This window comes from Sinocyclocheilus grahami, unplaced genomic scaffold (assembly GCF_001515645.1).
Source record: "Sinocyclocheilus grahami isolate Dianchi unplaced genomic scaffold, SAMN03320097.WGS_v1.1 scaffold73.1, whole genome shotgun sequence".
Classification (NCBI taxonomy): domain Eukaryota; kingdom Metazoa; phylum Chordata; class Actinopteri; order Cypriniformes; family Cyprinidae; genus Sinocyclocheilus; species Sinocyclocheilus grahami.
Window position 1 is genome coordinate 224696 of NW_015505252.1, and position 17973 is coordinate 242668.

The following is a 17973-nucleotide window of genomic DNA, read 5'->3' on the forward strand; positions in this document are numbered from 1 at the left end:
ATATAAAATACATATATATATATTAAATAAATAAATAAATATAAAAATAAATAAGTATATATATATATATATATATACTGTATATATCTGTACAAAACATTTATTTTTAATTTATTGATTATTAAAATTGATTTTTTTTTGTTGTTTTGTGATTTTTGAGATTGGCTTTTAAATATTATATTTTTAGAATTATATTATATATTATATAAATACTAACAAATTGCAATTTCAACCTAAAAACATTTTTTGATCTTGACAAAACTAAAAAACAAACAAACAAACAAAAACATAGGCCTATTTCTTGTTTTTAAAAAAGTATTCATTTATTTTTAACATTTATGAATTTGTAATGTCGAAAAATCACACTTTTAATACTCACTCATATATTCAGGTTTTCCAAGATTGTGCATGGAAAGTGTGGTTCTTACATAAAAATTGTAGAAGGAATGAATTAAAATAAGCCTTGATTTTTCACTTATTTTAAAGCAGTGAGTTTTCAACTCCAGTCCTGGGGGGCCCTGCTCTGCACATATTTAACACACCTGATGGAGATCATCAGCTCGTTAGGAAAGAGATCCATGAACTGAACTAACGAACTGATGATCTCAATCAGGTGTGTTAAATAAGGGAGACATGCAGAATGTGTGGAGCAGGGGGCCCCCAGGACTGGAATTGAGAACCACAATAATTGTAAGTATTTTTGTGGCCCCTATGACACGGTGCTTAGGCCACCAGATTAAGAATCACTGGTTTGAAGCATAAACAGGCCTATTTGTGCCATGCGTAGTGTACTAAAACTCACTGAAAATGCACTATTTAGCATTTCAATCTTTTATGAAGCAACAGTGAACTACTTACTCACTGTTCGACTCTCGTGAGCAGAAATGCTTACGCTCTCTATAGTGCATTGTGAAACAGGATTCTTGTTTGATCCCATTTGCATTGGTTCCAGATTATAATAGGAATGCCACTTGAGGATTGTTGACAAGCCGCTCTGAAGACTCGCTCCTTCTGTTACGCAAGACACAATCAGCTTAAAACTGTCTTTTCTGATGCTCTGAGGAGAAATATAAAAGAAATAACAGTTTCACCACTATGAAGAGAAGGCAGCAGGCTTTGAATGGATGAAATGTGAATCCTCACCTTGATTGTGAAACAGAAATACAGAAAATATGCATTAAAAACATGGTTTAAACAAATAAACTGTAAACTATGAGCAAGTAGACAGCATCAGGAAGTGTTTTTGTCATTATATGTCTCTGTTTGCCATTTTCAGTCTTGCCTCAGGCACGGCATTTATGAAAACATACTGTGATTCATGTTTCCATTTTAATGGGCTTTAAATGGACTTTAATGGTGGATGGCTTGCTACTGTAATTGAAATCAGAGCCAAATTGGCTGCTAACAGCCTTCACAGAGCCAAAGACCTCCCATCTATCTATCTACTATCATGCTAATGCGTGCTATTATGCCAGACTTAAATGGATTATTTTATGTAAAAGGAATATGATGAAAAAGGCTACAAACATTACACCCTTTTTTTTTTAAATGTTCTTCTTTGTTAAATAATAACATGATTTAAATTATGCTTTCCATCCTAAAAGCTTTGTACAGTAACAAAATCTTTCTTAACTGTTTACTGTCTTAAGATCACGTCTTAGCTGTTGTATCTTGGCATTAGCCAGGCATGTGATCAGCTAAGAACAAAAAAGAAGGGAAACATGCCTCACGTTCAATATGAAAATTCATTATTTTTATTTGAAAAATATTTTAATTATTTAAATGTATTATTATTGTAATATATTACTATTTCAATAATACTATTGGACTGTAAATAAAAAACTGATGATGTAATAATATAAAAATATGATATTTTTACAAATAGAAATATCATAATTCTTAATAATATAACATTTCTTATTTTTCTTATCATATTATTCATGATTATTCTTTTTTTTTTTAAATGATTCATTTTATTATTTAAATTTATTATTATTTAAATGCTAATATTATATTATTATTTTATAATATAACTATTAATATTATTCAAAAATATTTTATTTTATTATTTATGTTATTATTTTATTATTATTTTCTTAACTACTATTTATTATTATTATTGATAATCATTATTTTTATTCAAAACATTATTATTATTATATTATGTTATTATTATTATAGTGTTATTATTTGATACTATGTCATACTATTGATACTATTGCAATAATACTACATGTACTGTAAAATAAAGAGCTACGTATTTAATAATAACAATAATGATAATAATAATAATAATATAACACAATAATTATCGTTATAATAAATTATTATTATTATTATTATTAAAAAAATGTCATTCCATTATTATTAATATTTTATTCTTCTTGTTATTTTATAATAATAATAATAATTTAAAAAATATTATTTGTAATATTTAAATTATACATTAAAAAATATTTATTTTTGAGAGTATTTAATAATAATAATAATAATAATAATAATAATAATAAATAAGATGCTGTTTAGTGGTTTTGGAGCAAAACCATTAACTTCACCCAACTTATGAAAGGTAAATGTGAGCTAATTAATTAAAATAATGGTTTGTAATGAAGAGCAATGACAAAAAAGAAAGAAACAAAGTGAAGGAGCGTGAAAAAAAGTGAAACACATTTAGCGATTCCATACATCTCTGACTGAAGTGACGTCATGGCATGTGACTGTGCTGTAGCCTGAAGAGGTGCACACTGGGTAATCATGGGCGCTCTTTGATCATTTAGATGAAAAGAAAACCGAAGAAAAAAAAAATCTTTCAGGTCAATAAGAGGCGGTACAATGTGCAAGCAGGAATCCAGTCACATGACACACACACACACACACACACATACTTCACTACACAAACCGTTTGCGTGCACACACACACACACACACACACACACACACACACACTCAAATGTGCTCATGACACACACAGGTGAGGTGTGAAGGGGTTTCAGAAATGCATGATGGGACACAGAAACAGGGACCCATGACATCCAGAGGAACACAAGGGAGGACTCCCAACCTCAGGGAGCGGGGAAGGGGGTGATGAGGTCAAAGGTCAAAGGTCGAGGGCGGATGGAAGGTTGCAGACAACATGCACAAACGGAGCGGCGGTGCGCCGAGCACTGAGCATGAGCAGTAGGACCCTCTCAGCCCGGATGGAAAAGACGAAGAGACATCCTCAAGGGGGAACGTAAGGTTGGCAAGGAGGTGAACTGGAGATGCCATCAGTGTGGCCTACCTTTTCTTTTCTTTTTTTTTCTTCTGAATATCAGCTAGGCAGGGCGTGATAACTACGGAGCTCTGAGCCTCAGAACGCTGAAAATTCTGACGGACACATCTGTCAAGATGCATACAAGTGGATTAGGTTTAGAGTTCAATGACCCTTCAGTTCCTGTCCCAGTACTGACATCCACAAAAGAGCACAAGGGCAGGGCTCCCCAAATGTAAAAATCCCATTAGTTTCCTCCATAGAAAAAGAAGCATTTCACTATAAATATGATATAGATAATATATTATTATTTCATAACATATTAATATATGAATGTTTAATTATTTCATAAATATAAAGTTCAGTAAATATAACGTTTTGTGTGCGTATCAACGCGTAAACAATAATATTATATTATTTGCATCAGGAATATTTTAATAAATATAATTTTTACATATTTTAATGTACTTTGAAAATTCGAATATATAGTACTTTCTACCTCAAATCAATAGTTTACATTTAAATTTTACAGTATCAATTTGTTTACATTGTACCATAATCTGATTCAACTACATAATTTGCGATGCTTTATTATGGGATAAACAGTTCATTCTCATTTGTGGCTTTGTTTAAAAAAAAGTTTGTCGAACACTAACCGTAATCATACTATTCCGGCATACATATAATGTGCAATTTAAATGCAGATTACATCAATAATAATATATTATTATTTGTTTAATATTTAATGTTTAATAAATATCCTTTTTACATATTTTAATGTCGCAATAAACTTCAAGTATACAATGTAACATGTACAAGTAACAATGCAATTAAAATGCAAATTATATTAATATTATATTATTTTTAATCATAATGTATAGTAAATATAATGTTTACATATTTTAATGTTGCAATAAACTTCAAATATATAGAATTTTCTTATACTTATATGCTTGTAATGTACCATAATCTGATTCATTTGTAATTTGCGATGCTTTATAGAGCAAGTTGTCCATTTCCAATTAAGTTCAGTGGCTTTGTTCAGAAAAGCATACTAATCTTACTATTTCGACATGCATATAACATGCCCTGCCTATACAATAAAGCAAACAGCATGGGAAAATGTCACAAAATTTGATCAAAATGCAAAATAATCACAATATGTAGAAATGAAAAAATATCTGCCAGTGGTGTTAGAAAAATAAACTGAACTCAAAGAGAGAACTATATTATTTTTCGTATATTATCGTAGATATTTCAATATCATTTGTTCTTGTTTTAAGCATAACCTCCCCATCGTACATCTCAAGTAAATGTACCTTGATTTAAGAATGCTTAGATATTTGTACTGGAAAACAAGACAAACATATCATGTTTTGCAGTGCATGACATACAAATGATTTCCCTTACTACTTTTCACAAAAATTGCTAGTATGCAGCAGTATGCAGCATATATTGAACAGTATGCAGTAAGCTAGTATTCCATTGTGAACAAAACCACACACTTATACCTTTTTCTCATAACTTGTTTCAAAACTTTTTGTTTCAAATCAAGGTTTCATTTCAAATCGGGTGGTTTTGGAGAAAACGAATGGGAAAAATACGTCCTGAAGTGATCATTGCTGTGAGGAAATCTACAAGTGAAACTCTAATCAGTCCTGGTCCTCTGATTGGCTCTGATAAATTGTAGTTGCCACAGCTGCTTATTTCTGCTCGTCTGATTGGCTGATGGGATTGGATGTGTCTCCTGTCCAGACATGCATGCGGCTGATCATTGTCTACGTGGCATTCTCTCTCACTGTCTCTCTAGAGTGTTGGTGGTGTTGTTGAGAGGTTGCTGTGCTGGTTTGTACCTTTTCCTCCCATTTCTGGCCGGCTTCATCCCTCCGTCATCGGGGAAACTAATGAGCCCGCTCCAGTTGCCCACCTCCAATCCTTTGAGGCGGGAAAACTGTTGCCCACTAGTGAGAAAATGAGGCAGGTCGTTTAAGGTTTCATGTATTCATTCAAGGCAGCAGAAAATGTCAAACACACACAGATTTGTAAGAGGTTTTCATTGGTTTGGCTTAATCAAAGAATGTAAAAATTGGTGTATGATGTCAGGAGTGCCACTGATCATCTTCAGTGAAAAAGCTGCAATCCAGAACAGCTGCAGTTCACAAGCACAGTAAAGTGGTGCCAAAGTTTTTAGATACTTCAAAATATCTATCATTGCATTAAATGACAAAAACATCAAACCAAGTGGAATCTGCAACCAAATGCTGCACATTTTTTTCTGAGCCAGTTTGGCTGTAAATTAGTCAAGTGTGCTTGCCCTTTCTTTCCCTAAATTGAAGGTCACTTGGTTTGTCATTTTGTTATCTAATGCAAAGACACTCAAACATTTGGAAGTGCAACAAACCTTTGAAAAAAACGAGTGTTGATACACATAATGTACACATTTTAGATCTTTCCTCTGTAAAAATGTCAAAATAAATTATGAAAAACAATGAATAATTTTATCGGAAGAGGATTTCGAAAGCGATGACTACAACACTACCATTAACATTTTTAAGATTTTCTCTTCTGCTGACCAAGGATGCATTTATTCGCTCAAAAATACACATTTGTGAAATATTATTAGACTTTAAAATATCTGGTTTCTGTTTGATTACATTGTAAAATATAATTTATTCCTCCAGTTTTCAGTGTCACATGATCTTCAGAAATCATTCTAATATGCTGCTCATGTTGAACATGGTCTTATTTTGCATATTGTAAAATCATAATAAAAAGTGAATATGTAACTATGGGCCAGTGTGTGCCGTGATTGGTTAGCTGGGCCAGTGTGTGCCCTGATTGGTTAGCTGGGCCGGTGTGTGTTGTGATTGTCAGCACTCGGCGCCTGGTCGGGAAATGTCACGCCCCTTACCATAGCCGCCTGCGAGCTTCAGTGTAAATATTGTGTCAAAATCAAATCAATTTGAGCGCGATTTAAGCCCGGATGATTTAAGTTCGTCTGCCTTGGGAAAGCTAGCGTGTCTCAGACATAGTGATAACACTTGTTGCCTTCTCTAGTTCAGCTCAACCAGGTCTCGTCCCATTTGTCTGTATTTGTGACATCACAAATCCCGGAAAATATACGTTGTAGTCAACTGTATAACACAATTCTGTGTTATTTCTGAATGGATCGAGCGATTTGTGCTGTTTATCTCTTATAAATCGTGGCGGAAGCGCAGCGCTGTGCGGGAGACTGATCCCGCTCTGCTTTAACGCGCGGCTGGCGGATGCACCGGGTAGCGCCGCTTCACACTTTTGGAGTACTTGCTTTTTGCAGTTTCGTGTGGGCTGTAATTTAAAAACAGCGCCTAGTATGAGGTCTCCCTCGCTTCGGCGATCGATCCACCGAGAATTTCCCGGTGCTCCCGATGGCCAATAGCTACATCGCTGGGTATGTTCAAGTAAGCTAGATATGCCCAGATGCTGCGCAATTAGGCTTATTTAATATCATGATGAGTCTCGAGTTCAGTATTTACACTAAATCTGTGCAGATTTGGCTTACATGAACTTCCTCTAGAAATTAATTAGTAAACATAATTTACGAAAAGTAACCCGCCAAATTGGCTAGTGATTTTACAGCGTTACCCGCCACAGCTGATTTTTACCCGCATTTGGCGGGTTGGCGGGTGTTAATTTCAAACCCTGGTTGTAGTCCAAACGAGTCGTTTGTTGTAGTTTTTGAAAAGTGATTTCTGTTAAATAAAATATCTCCTTTTGAAGTGGACTTTGAGCTTTGTAACTTTGCAGATCTTTTTTATGCTCAAACAGCAACATTACAGACTAATTAAAGTTGAAAAAGTGAAAAAGCATAATAGGACCCCTTTAAAAAAACTTGCATTAGTGTATGTATTACATCAATATTTACTAATTTAACTAAACCGATGTCAGTTAGTTTCAGAATTTTATTGGAAAAAAGCATGCAAAATTGTTTCAAGACATGGACTAAACCTCAGAAAACTTTGATTTCATGTGGTCTTTTTTTTTTTAAATCTGCTGTCCTAAACCAGTTCTAGTCCCTGTAGTAGGCCTACATGCGCAGCCATTTTCTACATGTCTTTAAAAGCATCAATTTAATGTGGACATCAGCACTTCGACGAGAAACGCAAACTCAGCTGCCAATGGGAAGAGGAGAGAGAAGGTGCATATGAAGGACAGATGTGTTTCTGCAGTCCAGTAGATAATGAAGAGCTGAAGAAGTAGCTAAATGTCAATACTTTTTCTGCATGGCACAGCCACTTAGCCAATCAATATCTCCAGGACAAAGAGGAAATTTCAAGCCTGGCACAAGACTGCAGACGCCAATCCTCAATCTAGCACCAGTGTAATCAGAGCTAGGAGGAAAATGTAATAAAATAACCTTGCTGTGTTTGATTCATATGCACAAACATCTATATGCAGCAATCACATCTTGTCCTGGCCAGTTCGGTGCGATTTTATTTTTAGTTGTAACTCCGCGCCAAACTGACAGCTTTAAGACTTCTTGCAATGACATTAGAAGGCCAATTCCAGCATAAAGTGTTTTTAATAATTCTAAGTTGTAATTTCACCTGGCAGGAGCGTTTAAGAGGACGTTTTATTCAGTTCTGTGGATGCATTATTAATGCACACATTTGTCATTACGTTTTCTACATTTGTCTACATTAATTTGGAGTTTCAATGTGAAATTATGACAATATAAATATGTGATTAATCATGATTAATTACAGAAAAATGTGTGATTAACTAATTATTTTTGAATTGATTGTCAGACAGCACTCTGTTAACCTTTTATAGATCTTGGTGTTGGTAATATTAGTTCATTTTACTGCTGAATATGCATTTCAATTGAATTTCTAATTTTATAGGCCCCCCCAGAAAGAGATCGGGATGGTCCTCACCCTCTTGGCCCCCTTCAAATTTTCAGTTCGATAATCCAGCCCTCAAATGAAGCTAGTTGACTAGCCCTGTTGTAAAGTGAATACAGTTTTGATCTGAATATGTAAAGCATGGATGTTGTGGTTCCCTGCTGAAGAACTTCTAATGGTTTCCACAAAAAATACCATTAAAAACATTACTAACCACTAACTTCTAACCATTATACCATTATCTGTAGTTTGTTGTAGCCATCCCATTAGAATTTAGTGGTTTTAACATGCCACCAATAGGCAAACAATTACCAGTAGAAACCCACAGGGACCATTACAGTTTCCATTCAAACCAATACAATTCCCATTATAGACATTATAACCATTACCAATTCTATGAGGGTTGCTATTGTTTTTTCTTCAGTAGGGTTGATTTTCAAGGCATTTCTATGCAGCTGCTAAGGTGTTTTGAATATTTTCACTATATATTTTCAACTACAATACCCCTTGATATGGCTTAAAAGTTCAAAGTTGACACCCTCTCCAAGTTAGTGGGATTTGGGAGCGTTTTTATTATTTGCCAAGGTTTGAGATTTGTTCAAATCCTTAACCAGAAATATAGCCAATACCATTTGGCCATTTATCAATAGTAAATAGCATTTGCCTCGGCAAACTAAATATATATGGCAAAACCCAGATAACTTGGTCTTGGGAGATAAATGTTTCATATTGAGACTGTTGCTTGGTTTTGAGTTCATTTGATTGGATTTGAGTTCATTTTCATAATGGTTTCTTAGAAAATCTGATCTTAGTTTTTCATTCGCTGTTCTGAAACACTAAGGTGACATACATGAGATGTAGGGTTTTTTGACAGAAGAAAATCTGAGAAGCAGAAGACTCAAAAGTCTCCATTTGGTCTCCGTTTACTCTCATTGCTGGGTTTGAAGCTGCAGTTAAAGCCAAAAGCACTCACCCACCCCTACACTTGTTTCGCTCCACTTCAGCAGAATAGATACGGGGTACAGAACAGCATTCATGCAATCCGTAGCCGTCAGCCTCTGATGTCATGAATCCTGAGTGTGTGCGAGACGCAAGAGGGGGGTTCAGGTGGGAGTGTGAGAATGCTCTATGCTCTAATTCAGCATATGGGCATCTGCTGGGACGCAGGAACCATAATGCACTGCGGGGCGTTCCTTACAAGAGACGCCATTTTACATAGACAAACACACACACACACACTCTCAAACACCCTCGCAATGCTGAGCCATCTCACTCTGCTTACCTCCGTTCCCAAAAAAAAAAAAACTAAAATGATTCAAGACGCAAGAGGGGGGTTCAGGTGGGAGTGTGAGAATGCTCTATGCTCTAATTCAGCATATGGGCATCTGCTGGGACGCAGGAACCATAATGCACTGCGGGGCGTTCCTCACAAGAGACGCCATTTTACATAGACAAACACACACACACACACACTCTCAAACACCCTCGCAATGCTGAGCCATCTCACTCTGCTTACCGCCGTTCCTTCCGGGACCTATTCTCGGTAGGTATGATGTCATTTTGATGCAAGTGGCCGCAAAAAAGGCATGAAATCTGGGTCTTACGAAACACCACCATGATTTAAAAAATGCCTAATGCATTTCTAGTGCTTGAATCTAGGCTATGTGCTCATGCCAAAAAAAACAGAGGCTACATCACAGTCTTCCAGTTTATCTTCAAAGCGACGCAATTGCTTATAATAAGGTTCTGCAATATATGACTTTTTGCTGTCACACAGGTTTACGCAAGATGTATGAGCTGTTTAAAGGGCTGAAGGTAGAAAAACAAACCAAGACGTGAAAAATAAACACAGAGGAAGAAGAAAAACAGACTTAAGCATCTCGCAGCATAGACAGTCATTCAGGGGACTGTGTATGGCATGATTTAATGGAGCTCAAGTTTAAAAGAGATTTTGGAACAATATGGGTGCAATATGACTAAGATTAATTACTGAAGGCTATTTTGCTTTATTATCTACATACCCTCATAGAATATGGATTTTTTTTTCATCATGCACCATTTAATAAAATAATCACCTTACCTTTTAATATAGTTCTTGCCATAGAGGATTTGCTGAAATAAGGTGACCAGTCCAAAAGCACATATGAAAATAAAACACAGGGATCTGTTTCCCAACAGATCTCTACTAGATGTCGGATCTGAGTAGCCCATCCTTCAGAAGAGAGACCCCACGGTTTGCCCTACAGAAGACACATTGAGTCACACCCGCGCGTGTTTACCGTCTTCACCGGCTCCATAGCAGCTGCTTTTCGCCTCGGTATCGCTTTTGAGCAACCTGTCGGATATAGCGAAGCTACAGCTGCCCATTGAGGTCTATCGTCTATATGTGGACGTGTAGTAAATCTGGCATAACCTGCATCACGCGACGCTCCTGCAGAATGCGGTGACGCACTCCACTCCCTCTCATCAGCACCAATGAGGCAGCGAGGCACTGCAGATCTGCTGTCAAACCCTTCATGAAACCAAAACCAGAGAAAACGTGATGCGGCGGAAATTACACGAGGACGAATTGGGGCTTTGCAGTGATATTAGACATAGCTAAAACGCCTTTATGATAACTTGATATTAAAATAATGCCGTAAACATTAACTAGGCTAAATAAAATAATATTAACGGGTAACACTTTACAATAAGGTACTGTATTAGCCTAACTAAAATGATCCATCAATGGGCGATACGTATGGGACAGTATAGGCTATTTATTATTAACTGTTCATTATTAATGTTAACTCACATCAATTAAATAGGCTAATGTCTACCTTTCGATTTTAATAATGTTAATAAATGTTGAAATGAACTATATTAATAAATGCTTTAGAAGTATTTTTCATTGTTACTTCATGTTAACTAATATTAAATAATATGTCCTTACTGTGAAAGTGACCCTGGAGCACAAAACCAGTCATAAGGGTCAATTTTTCGAAATTGAGATTTATACATCATCTGAAAGCTGAATAAATAAGCTTTCCATTGATGTATTTGTTAGGACAATATTTGGCCGAGATACAAATATTTGAAAATCTGGAATCTGAGGGTGCAAAAAAATGTAAATATTGAAAAAATCGCCTCCAAATGAAGGTCTTAGCAATGCATATTACTAATCAAAAATTCAGTTTTGATATATTTACAGTAGGAAATTTACAAAATATCTTCATGGAACATGATCTTTACTTAATATCCTAATGATTTTTAGCATAAAAGAAAAATCAATCATTTTGACCCATACAATGTATTGTTGGCTATTGCTACAAATATACCCCAGCGACTCAACACTGCTTTTGTGCTCCAGGGTCACAAATAAAATGTCAAAATTTCCCATAATAATAATAATAATAACTATTATTATTATTATTTTATTGTTGTTGTTTTTGTTATTAAGAAGAACTATTTGAATAAAATATAATCAAAAAACTTTACATTAATTGTAAAGTAGGCTCACCATTCATTTCATTAATTTAATTTTATTCATCCATAATTTTAACTTCCAAAACCCATCATTTTACAATGTTTTTTTCCAATAAAATGGCACATCTAATACTATATACTTGTTCACAATATAGTAATATAGTATAGAAAACCCTAGAAAGTTTTAGAAAGTTTTTACTGTGCATTTTTGATTGTTATACTGTAGCATTCTTTTTCTGTTCAAATGATTTGCATGTTATAATATAATAATATTGTCTTGTTGTAGTAAATAATACGCTGTAAACATATTATGTTTTCAACCCTGTTATGCTGTAACTCATTCCCCTTTTAAATTAATGCTTTGATCTTTCACATCAAATTTAAGAGAACGCCATCATATTATAGCTATAACAAGGGTCAAAGACTTTAAATGCATGGGAAAGAATTGCTTTGCCATTCCATGATATCAGAGGCTTGTGGCAGCCTAATGAAGGTCATTTCAAATTTTTGCTTTTTTGTCTCAGGGACGACTTGAGTCCAGACGTTTTTGGCAACTCTGTAATTTATGTTTATGGTTGCAGTCGGTGGCTGTGAGCCCTAGCAAAGACCGCTTGGAAAAGACAAATCAATCAAACTTGCTGGCTTTGTTCCCACAAGAATAAACACACACACACACACACACACACAATTAAATATTACTGGACTTTCCACTGATTTCTGTTTTTATATAGGCTAAGGCTAATAAGCCTACTACACTAAATCCTCCCTCTAAACCTAACCTCTACAAATACAATGTTCAGTTAAACTAGCATACAGTTGTTTAGGATGGCCTATGTAAAAACACATTTCCTTAAAGGCAGGGTATGTGATTTTTCAAAAACACTTTAGAAAACTGATTTGGGCCGAATAGCAAAACAAACTTGTAGCCAATCAGCAGTAAGGGGCGTGTCTACTCATGATGTGGAGGAGAGAGAGTTCAGTGCACAGGACGGACATTAGCCGAGCCGAGCGACAGATAGAAAGAGATGGTGGATAAGAAACAAAAGAGGAAAACGTCTGCGGAACGATAAGGCAAGAAGTAGGACCCGTGTAAATATCGGATCAGCTTTCCAGCGCTGGAGAGAACTCAAGGAGCGGAGGCCTGCGATCGGACGCCGAGGTTGCTTTGTTTCTTCTCGATAGGTGAGTAACACCGTGTCTACAACAGCTAAAGTCTGCCTACACTGGACGCGATCAAACCACCGTTGAAAACCATTTGAAATGTGTGTCAACACGTCATAAATAGAACCCGGCAGCAGTTTTCTGTCGGGATTTGTTGCGCCGCGCAGCTCACGTACGATGTAGACACGGTGTAACATAGGTTTTGCTTTGTTTCACAGAACTAATCGTTGCCTGGGTTGCGTATGTGGGGCGGAGCTATCAAAATAGGGGCAAGACCCTTTTGGGGTAAGGGCGTGTTTGTTTTGGTGATTTCAAATATCAACATTAGCTACCAGAAATCACTTACTCTGCCTTTAAGAAGAAATGTGTATGTTAAATCTTGTTATCACAGACCTACATGCCATTTCTGTAATTAATTGAAACTTTCTGTGACCAGAACAGGGATTTTTTTTAGATTAAAAATACGTTTGATCTTTCTTACAATTAAAATAATTGGATAAGAAGGCCGCAGTGTAACAGTCGGGGGACGTGTTTAGGTGTTGCACCGAAAGCGCGCCGGTGGTGTGTTAATGGGGCGTGTTTGTTTTGGTGATTTCAAATATCAACATTAGCTACCAGAAATCACTTACCCTACCTTTAAGAAGAAATGTGTATGTTAAATCTTGTTATCACAGACCTACATGCCATTTCTGTAATTAATTGAAACTTTCTGTGACCAGAACAGGGATTTTTTTTAGATTAAAAATACGTTTTATCTTTCTTACAATTAAAATAATTGGATAAGAAGGCCGCAGTGTAACAGTCGGGGGACGTGTTTAGGTGTTGCACCGAAAGCGCGCCGGTGGTGTGTTAATGGCACACCAGCGTCTCTTCCGGTCTCTTTCGAATCAGCTCTGAGGAAAGATGGTGAGTTTCGCAGCGCCTTGCCGTCAAAATCCTCTAACATCTGATTCATGGCTTGTTTTTAAGCACTGTACCATTAAAAATATCACAAGCATATATATTTAAGGCTCAATAGCATCCATTATGTCTGTGATTCCTCGATAGCGAGAGGTTATAGATGATATTTTTATCGGTTAGCATGTCGCTTAGCCTTTCATACAGTGTTAACGAGCTCGAGAAATATACCGGTTAGCTCTAAACTATCTCCAGTGTCAAGATTCATCTTAAATACGTAGTTTTGGATGTCAATAATGTGTCTGAGACTTGTTTAAATGTGTAATGAAACTGTCAGACCAGTTTAGGTGGTTAACCTTTCTGCAAACATGATGAGCTGTGGGTCTATCAAGTTTCTTTTCTAGACAAATCAGCTCTGAGGAAAGATGGTGAGTTTCGCAGCGCCTTGCCGTCAAAATCCTCTAACATCTGATTCATGGCTTGTTTTTAAGCACTGTACCATTAAAAATATCACAAGCATATATATTTAAGGCTCAATAGCATCCATTATGTCTGTGATTCCTCGATAGCGAGAGGTTATAGATGATATTTTTATCGGTTAGCATGTCGCTTAGCCTTTCATACAGTGTTAACGAGCTCGAGAAATATACCGGTTAGCTCTAAACTATCTCCAGTGTCAAGATTCATCTTAAATACGTAGTTTTGGATGTCAATAATGTGTCTGAGACTGTTTAAATGTGTAATGAAACTGTCAGACCAGTTTAGGTGGTTAACCTTTCTGCAAACATGATGAGCTGTGGGTCTATCAAGTTTCTTTTCTAGACCGTATTTTTGTGCATTATAATCTCACTGCTAATTTAGCTTTCCTTTCTAAACAGGTTTGTTAGGAAGTCATGGTCTGTAGTTGCTTTTTATCATTATTGTTTCTAAACATACTTATTGAGCATCATAGTCTAAACTCCTTTATCTAGCTTCATCTAACCTAGCTAGCTACCTAGTTGGACAGCATATTGAGGGTCATCTCAGAATGTAGTCAGCTGTCATTATAGTGAGCTGCCTACATAAACTTTATTGATAGGCATAATAGTGTCCGAAGCAAGCAAGCTGCACATGAATGAATGCTATCTAGGAAGGCAGCTTGCTATGTTTTGAGACGGCTGTCATATGAAAAGGAGCATTTAAGATACAAGCAGTAATGTGAATGATGAATTTCTTGTGTTTTTCAGACGAAGGGTACGTCATCTTTCGGTAAGCGTCATAATAAGACGCACACCCTGTGCCGCCGCTGTGGATCCAAGGCGTATCACCTGCAGAAGTCCACCTGCGGAAAGTGTGGCTACCCTGCCAAGCGCAAGAGAAAGTGTAAGTGTCTTGATTTGTCTGTGAACGATCACAGTTCATTATTTGGTGGTTTTGCATTGATTTTAATTCAAGTAGCTTCATTGGCACGCTACAAGCGGGAGCGTAGGTAATATGAAAGAATTAGTTCACCCAGAAATGGAAAAATATTGAAAAGCCATCAGGCCATTCAAGATGTTGAGTGAGTTTGTTCATCAGATTACATCACTTGCTCACCAATGGATGCTCTGCAGTGAATGGGTGCCGTCAGAATGAGAGTCCAAACAGCTGATAAAAACGTCACAATAATCCACAAGTCATCCAAACCAGTCCAGTCCATCAATTAACATCATGTGAAGTGGAAAGCTGTGCGTTTGTAAGAAACAAATCCATCATTAAGACTTCAAGTCCTCTATCCTTAATATTGCTTTCTCCAGTGAAAAGTTGTCTCTTCTGAATCGGGAGAGAAAAATGTACGGATCAAGCGCCGCTTGTAAACGAAGACGGTTCAAAACATTTTCATTTGGAGCTTTATTGTGGATTATGGACTCCTTGACCAGTCGCAATGGTTTAAAATTAAAACACTTTTTTTTTTCTTTTTTTTTTTAAGCAAATTTTCATTTTTGGGTGAACTGTTCCTTGAGAGAGAACTGCAAAAACGCATGTGTTCTGTCTGGCGTATCAAAGCTTACCAGTGATGTCCAAAAATAAATGTCTGAACAAATGACTGTCCAGTGATAACAGGTTTGAACTGAGGTAAGCCGGAGATGTTTATGGACTGCTGGAGGAATGCATGTTATTTTCATGCGTATGAAATATAATTGTATTTGTTTGTAGACAACTGGAGCGTTAAGGCCAAGAGGCGCAGCACCACAGGAACTGGCCGCATGAGACACCTGAAGGTTGTGTTCCGCAGGTTCAGGTGAGTAAATGTAGTACATTTTCATGCTTTTAAAATTACTTTTCTTTTTCATACTTTAATCTTTTGGTTTAATGTTTTTTTTTAAGCATTTTTGAATTGTTTTGCCTGGCATCTTTTTTTTATTTCAGATTCCTGTCTCATGTAATTTATAATTAATTTTTTCCTTTGCATATTATCATGCATTAATACAGTGAAATTTCAAAGCAGGGTACAGGGTTTGGGTTTGATGCAGAAACATTTGACTAACAATGATAGAAACGTCCCTGTTGATCCTGAGATTTGTTGTTTGCCTAAATCCTGAGTGGCTGTACTCTGGTTAAATTTAGCATTTGTACAGTGGCTTACCAATGATGTCCAAAAATAAATGTCTGAACAAATGACTGTCCAGTGATAATGATTTTGTACTGAGGTAAGACTGACCCGTACATTTAGATGGGTGTCTTTTAGGGTCTGTTTTCTGTTCAGTTTTTGTGTAAACCTGTTGGGTTTTGAAACTACTGTTAAGAGGGACTTGATCGATAGATTTGAGACCCATGCAGTCATGGTATGGGCTTGGGAATTATCTTTAGTGCTCTCTATGACGTCCTGTTACCTGAAGTATGTTTTTTTTTTTTTGTGTGTGTTTGTTTTTCAGAAATGGGTTCCGTGAGGGAACCGTGCCCAAGCCCCGTCGGGCAGCAGTGGCTGCGTCCAGCTCCTCGTAATCTGTTTCCAATAAAAAGTGGTGTTTAAAATGTCCGTCTGATTTCATCTTTTTGTCTCCCAAACACTCAGAACTTCTCAAACCATTTGAAAACAAGTTACCTTTTAATATCGATGCAAACTAAACGCTTGATTGAAAATGGTTGTTTTATATAAAGAGTAACATGGTGAAACTAGTTGGTCTTTATCAGCTTGCATGGTTTTGTGGAGTTGAGACTTAAATCTCAAGATCAGCTGTTCTGCTATATAAACCCCTAATGCATATGAAAACTGATCTTAAGGCATACGGTTATTTTGAAACTTTATTTTTATTTTTATAATTGCATTGGATGTCCACAGCAATTAAATGACACCCTGTATTTTAAAACTTTATTCAATTCAGGCACAATCTAAATACTTTTTTCTTTACAAATACAAGAATGTGTAGCGTGTCAAAATTGTGAAGTACTCAAACAGCCTATTCTGTAGACCTCAGTAACTCCATGCTGAGAATCATGTGCAAACATAAATTACAATGCAGTGAGAAACTACGTGTAAAACAAAGGACCGTGTCAATCAAAGTGATTAAAGTGAAAGCAATAGTGGAGTGATTCTATAAACGCATTTTTGTAAACACAACAAACCTGTTTGGAGTTGCTGCAGAAGTAAGCTGTGATCGTGAGAAGACTTTTTTTAATCGTGTGTGTGATTTGACAACGTGATGTGTTGCAGTTAAAACAGCATGTGAACATTTTTAAGTGCACTAAACCCAGACAGAAATCTAGACTCCGCTCAACTGAAGTTCTAGAATGAGAATGGCTGAATCGAGTCTTGTTCTGGTGTTCATCAGGCTCTCTATGGAGCTTGGGCTCTAGACCCAGTACTGTTTGGTAGTGATGGGGGGTGCGTAAGGTCTGTGCTTCGGGACGTGGTTCTGAGTGACGTAACTTGGCTCGTAGTAATCCCATTCCAGAGCGGACGCCCAGGCAGAGCCCGGAAAACCATCACTGTCCATAGAAAGGATACGCAGAGATACACCTAAATGAACAGTTAGGAGAATTCAAAGAATGGACAGACTCCAAATATACACTTACCAGCCAGAAGTATTCTATTTGCAGTGTATATGTAGCATTTGAAGTCTACTCAATTCAATGAATGAGATCATGAAACTAACCTGCACTGGCTCCAAAGTCACTGTCCAGTCCTGAACCCCTAGCCGAGGGGCTTGATGATACCACATAGCAGAAGTTCTCCGGCTGGATGATGCTGGCAGACTCGCATTCCACATGGATCTTATCCAGAGGAGCGCTCTCCAGCTCCATGGTGCTGCTTCTACGCATGGAAGTCATTCGCATTGAGAACTGTAACCAGAGCAG

At 36.6% G+C, this 17973-nt stretch overlaps 2 protein-coding genes across 3 annotated transcripts in view; one reads left to right on the forward strand and one right to left on the reverse strand.

The window, feature by feature from the left end:
* LOC107585677 (alpha-2,8-sialyltransferase 8E-like) overlaps positions 1–9428 on the reverse strand; it is a 13348-nt gene extending 3920 nt beyond the window's left edge. Inside the window, exons 1-2 of the mRNA XM_016272805.1 lie at positions 9107–9428; positions 5104–5211 (exon numbers count right to left, since the gene is read on the reverse strand). Coding sequence (XP_016128291.1) covers positions 5104–5211; positions 9107–9201 — 203 coding nt within the window. The 5' untranslated portion in view covers positions 9202–9428. The remainder of the gene's footprint in view (positions 1–5103; positions 5212–9106) is intronic.
* A 4143-nt stretch (positions 9429–13571) lies between these two features.
* Positions 13572–16654, forward strand: LOC107585626 (60S ribosomal protein L37). Of its 2 annotated transcripts, none has more exons than XM_016272721.1 (4): positions 13572–13665; positions 14883–15018; positions 15832–15916; positions 16551–16654. In XM_016272721.1, the coding sequence occupies exons 1-4, from the start codon at positions 13663–13665 to the stop codon at positions 16618–16620; spliced, it is 294 nt and encodes a 97-aa protein (XP_016128207.1). In that variant the 5' UTR covers positions 13572–13662; the 3' UTR covers positions 16621–16654. The 2 variants fall into 2 exon arrangements, with proteins under 2 accessions (XP_016128207.1, XP_016128208.1); XM_016272722.1 differs by lacking the exon at positions 13572–13665 and adding an exon at positions 14054–14084.
* Positions 16655–17973: the final 1319 nt, after the last annotated feature.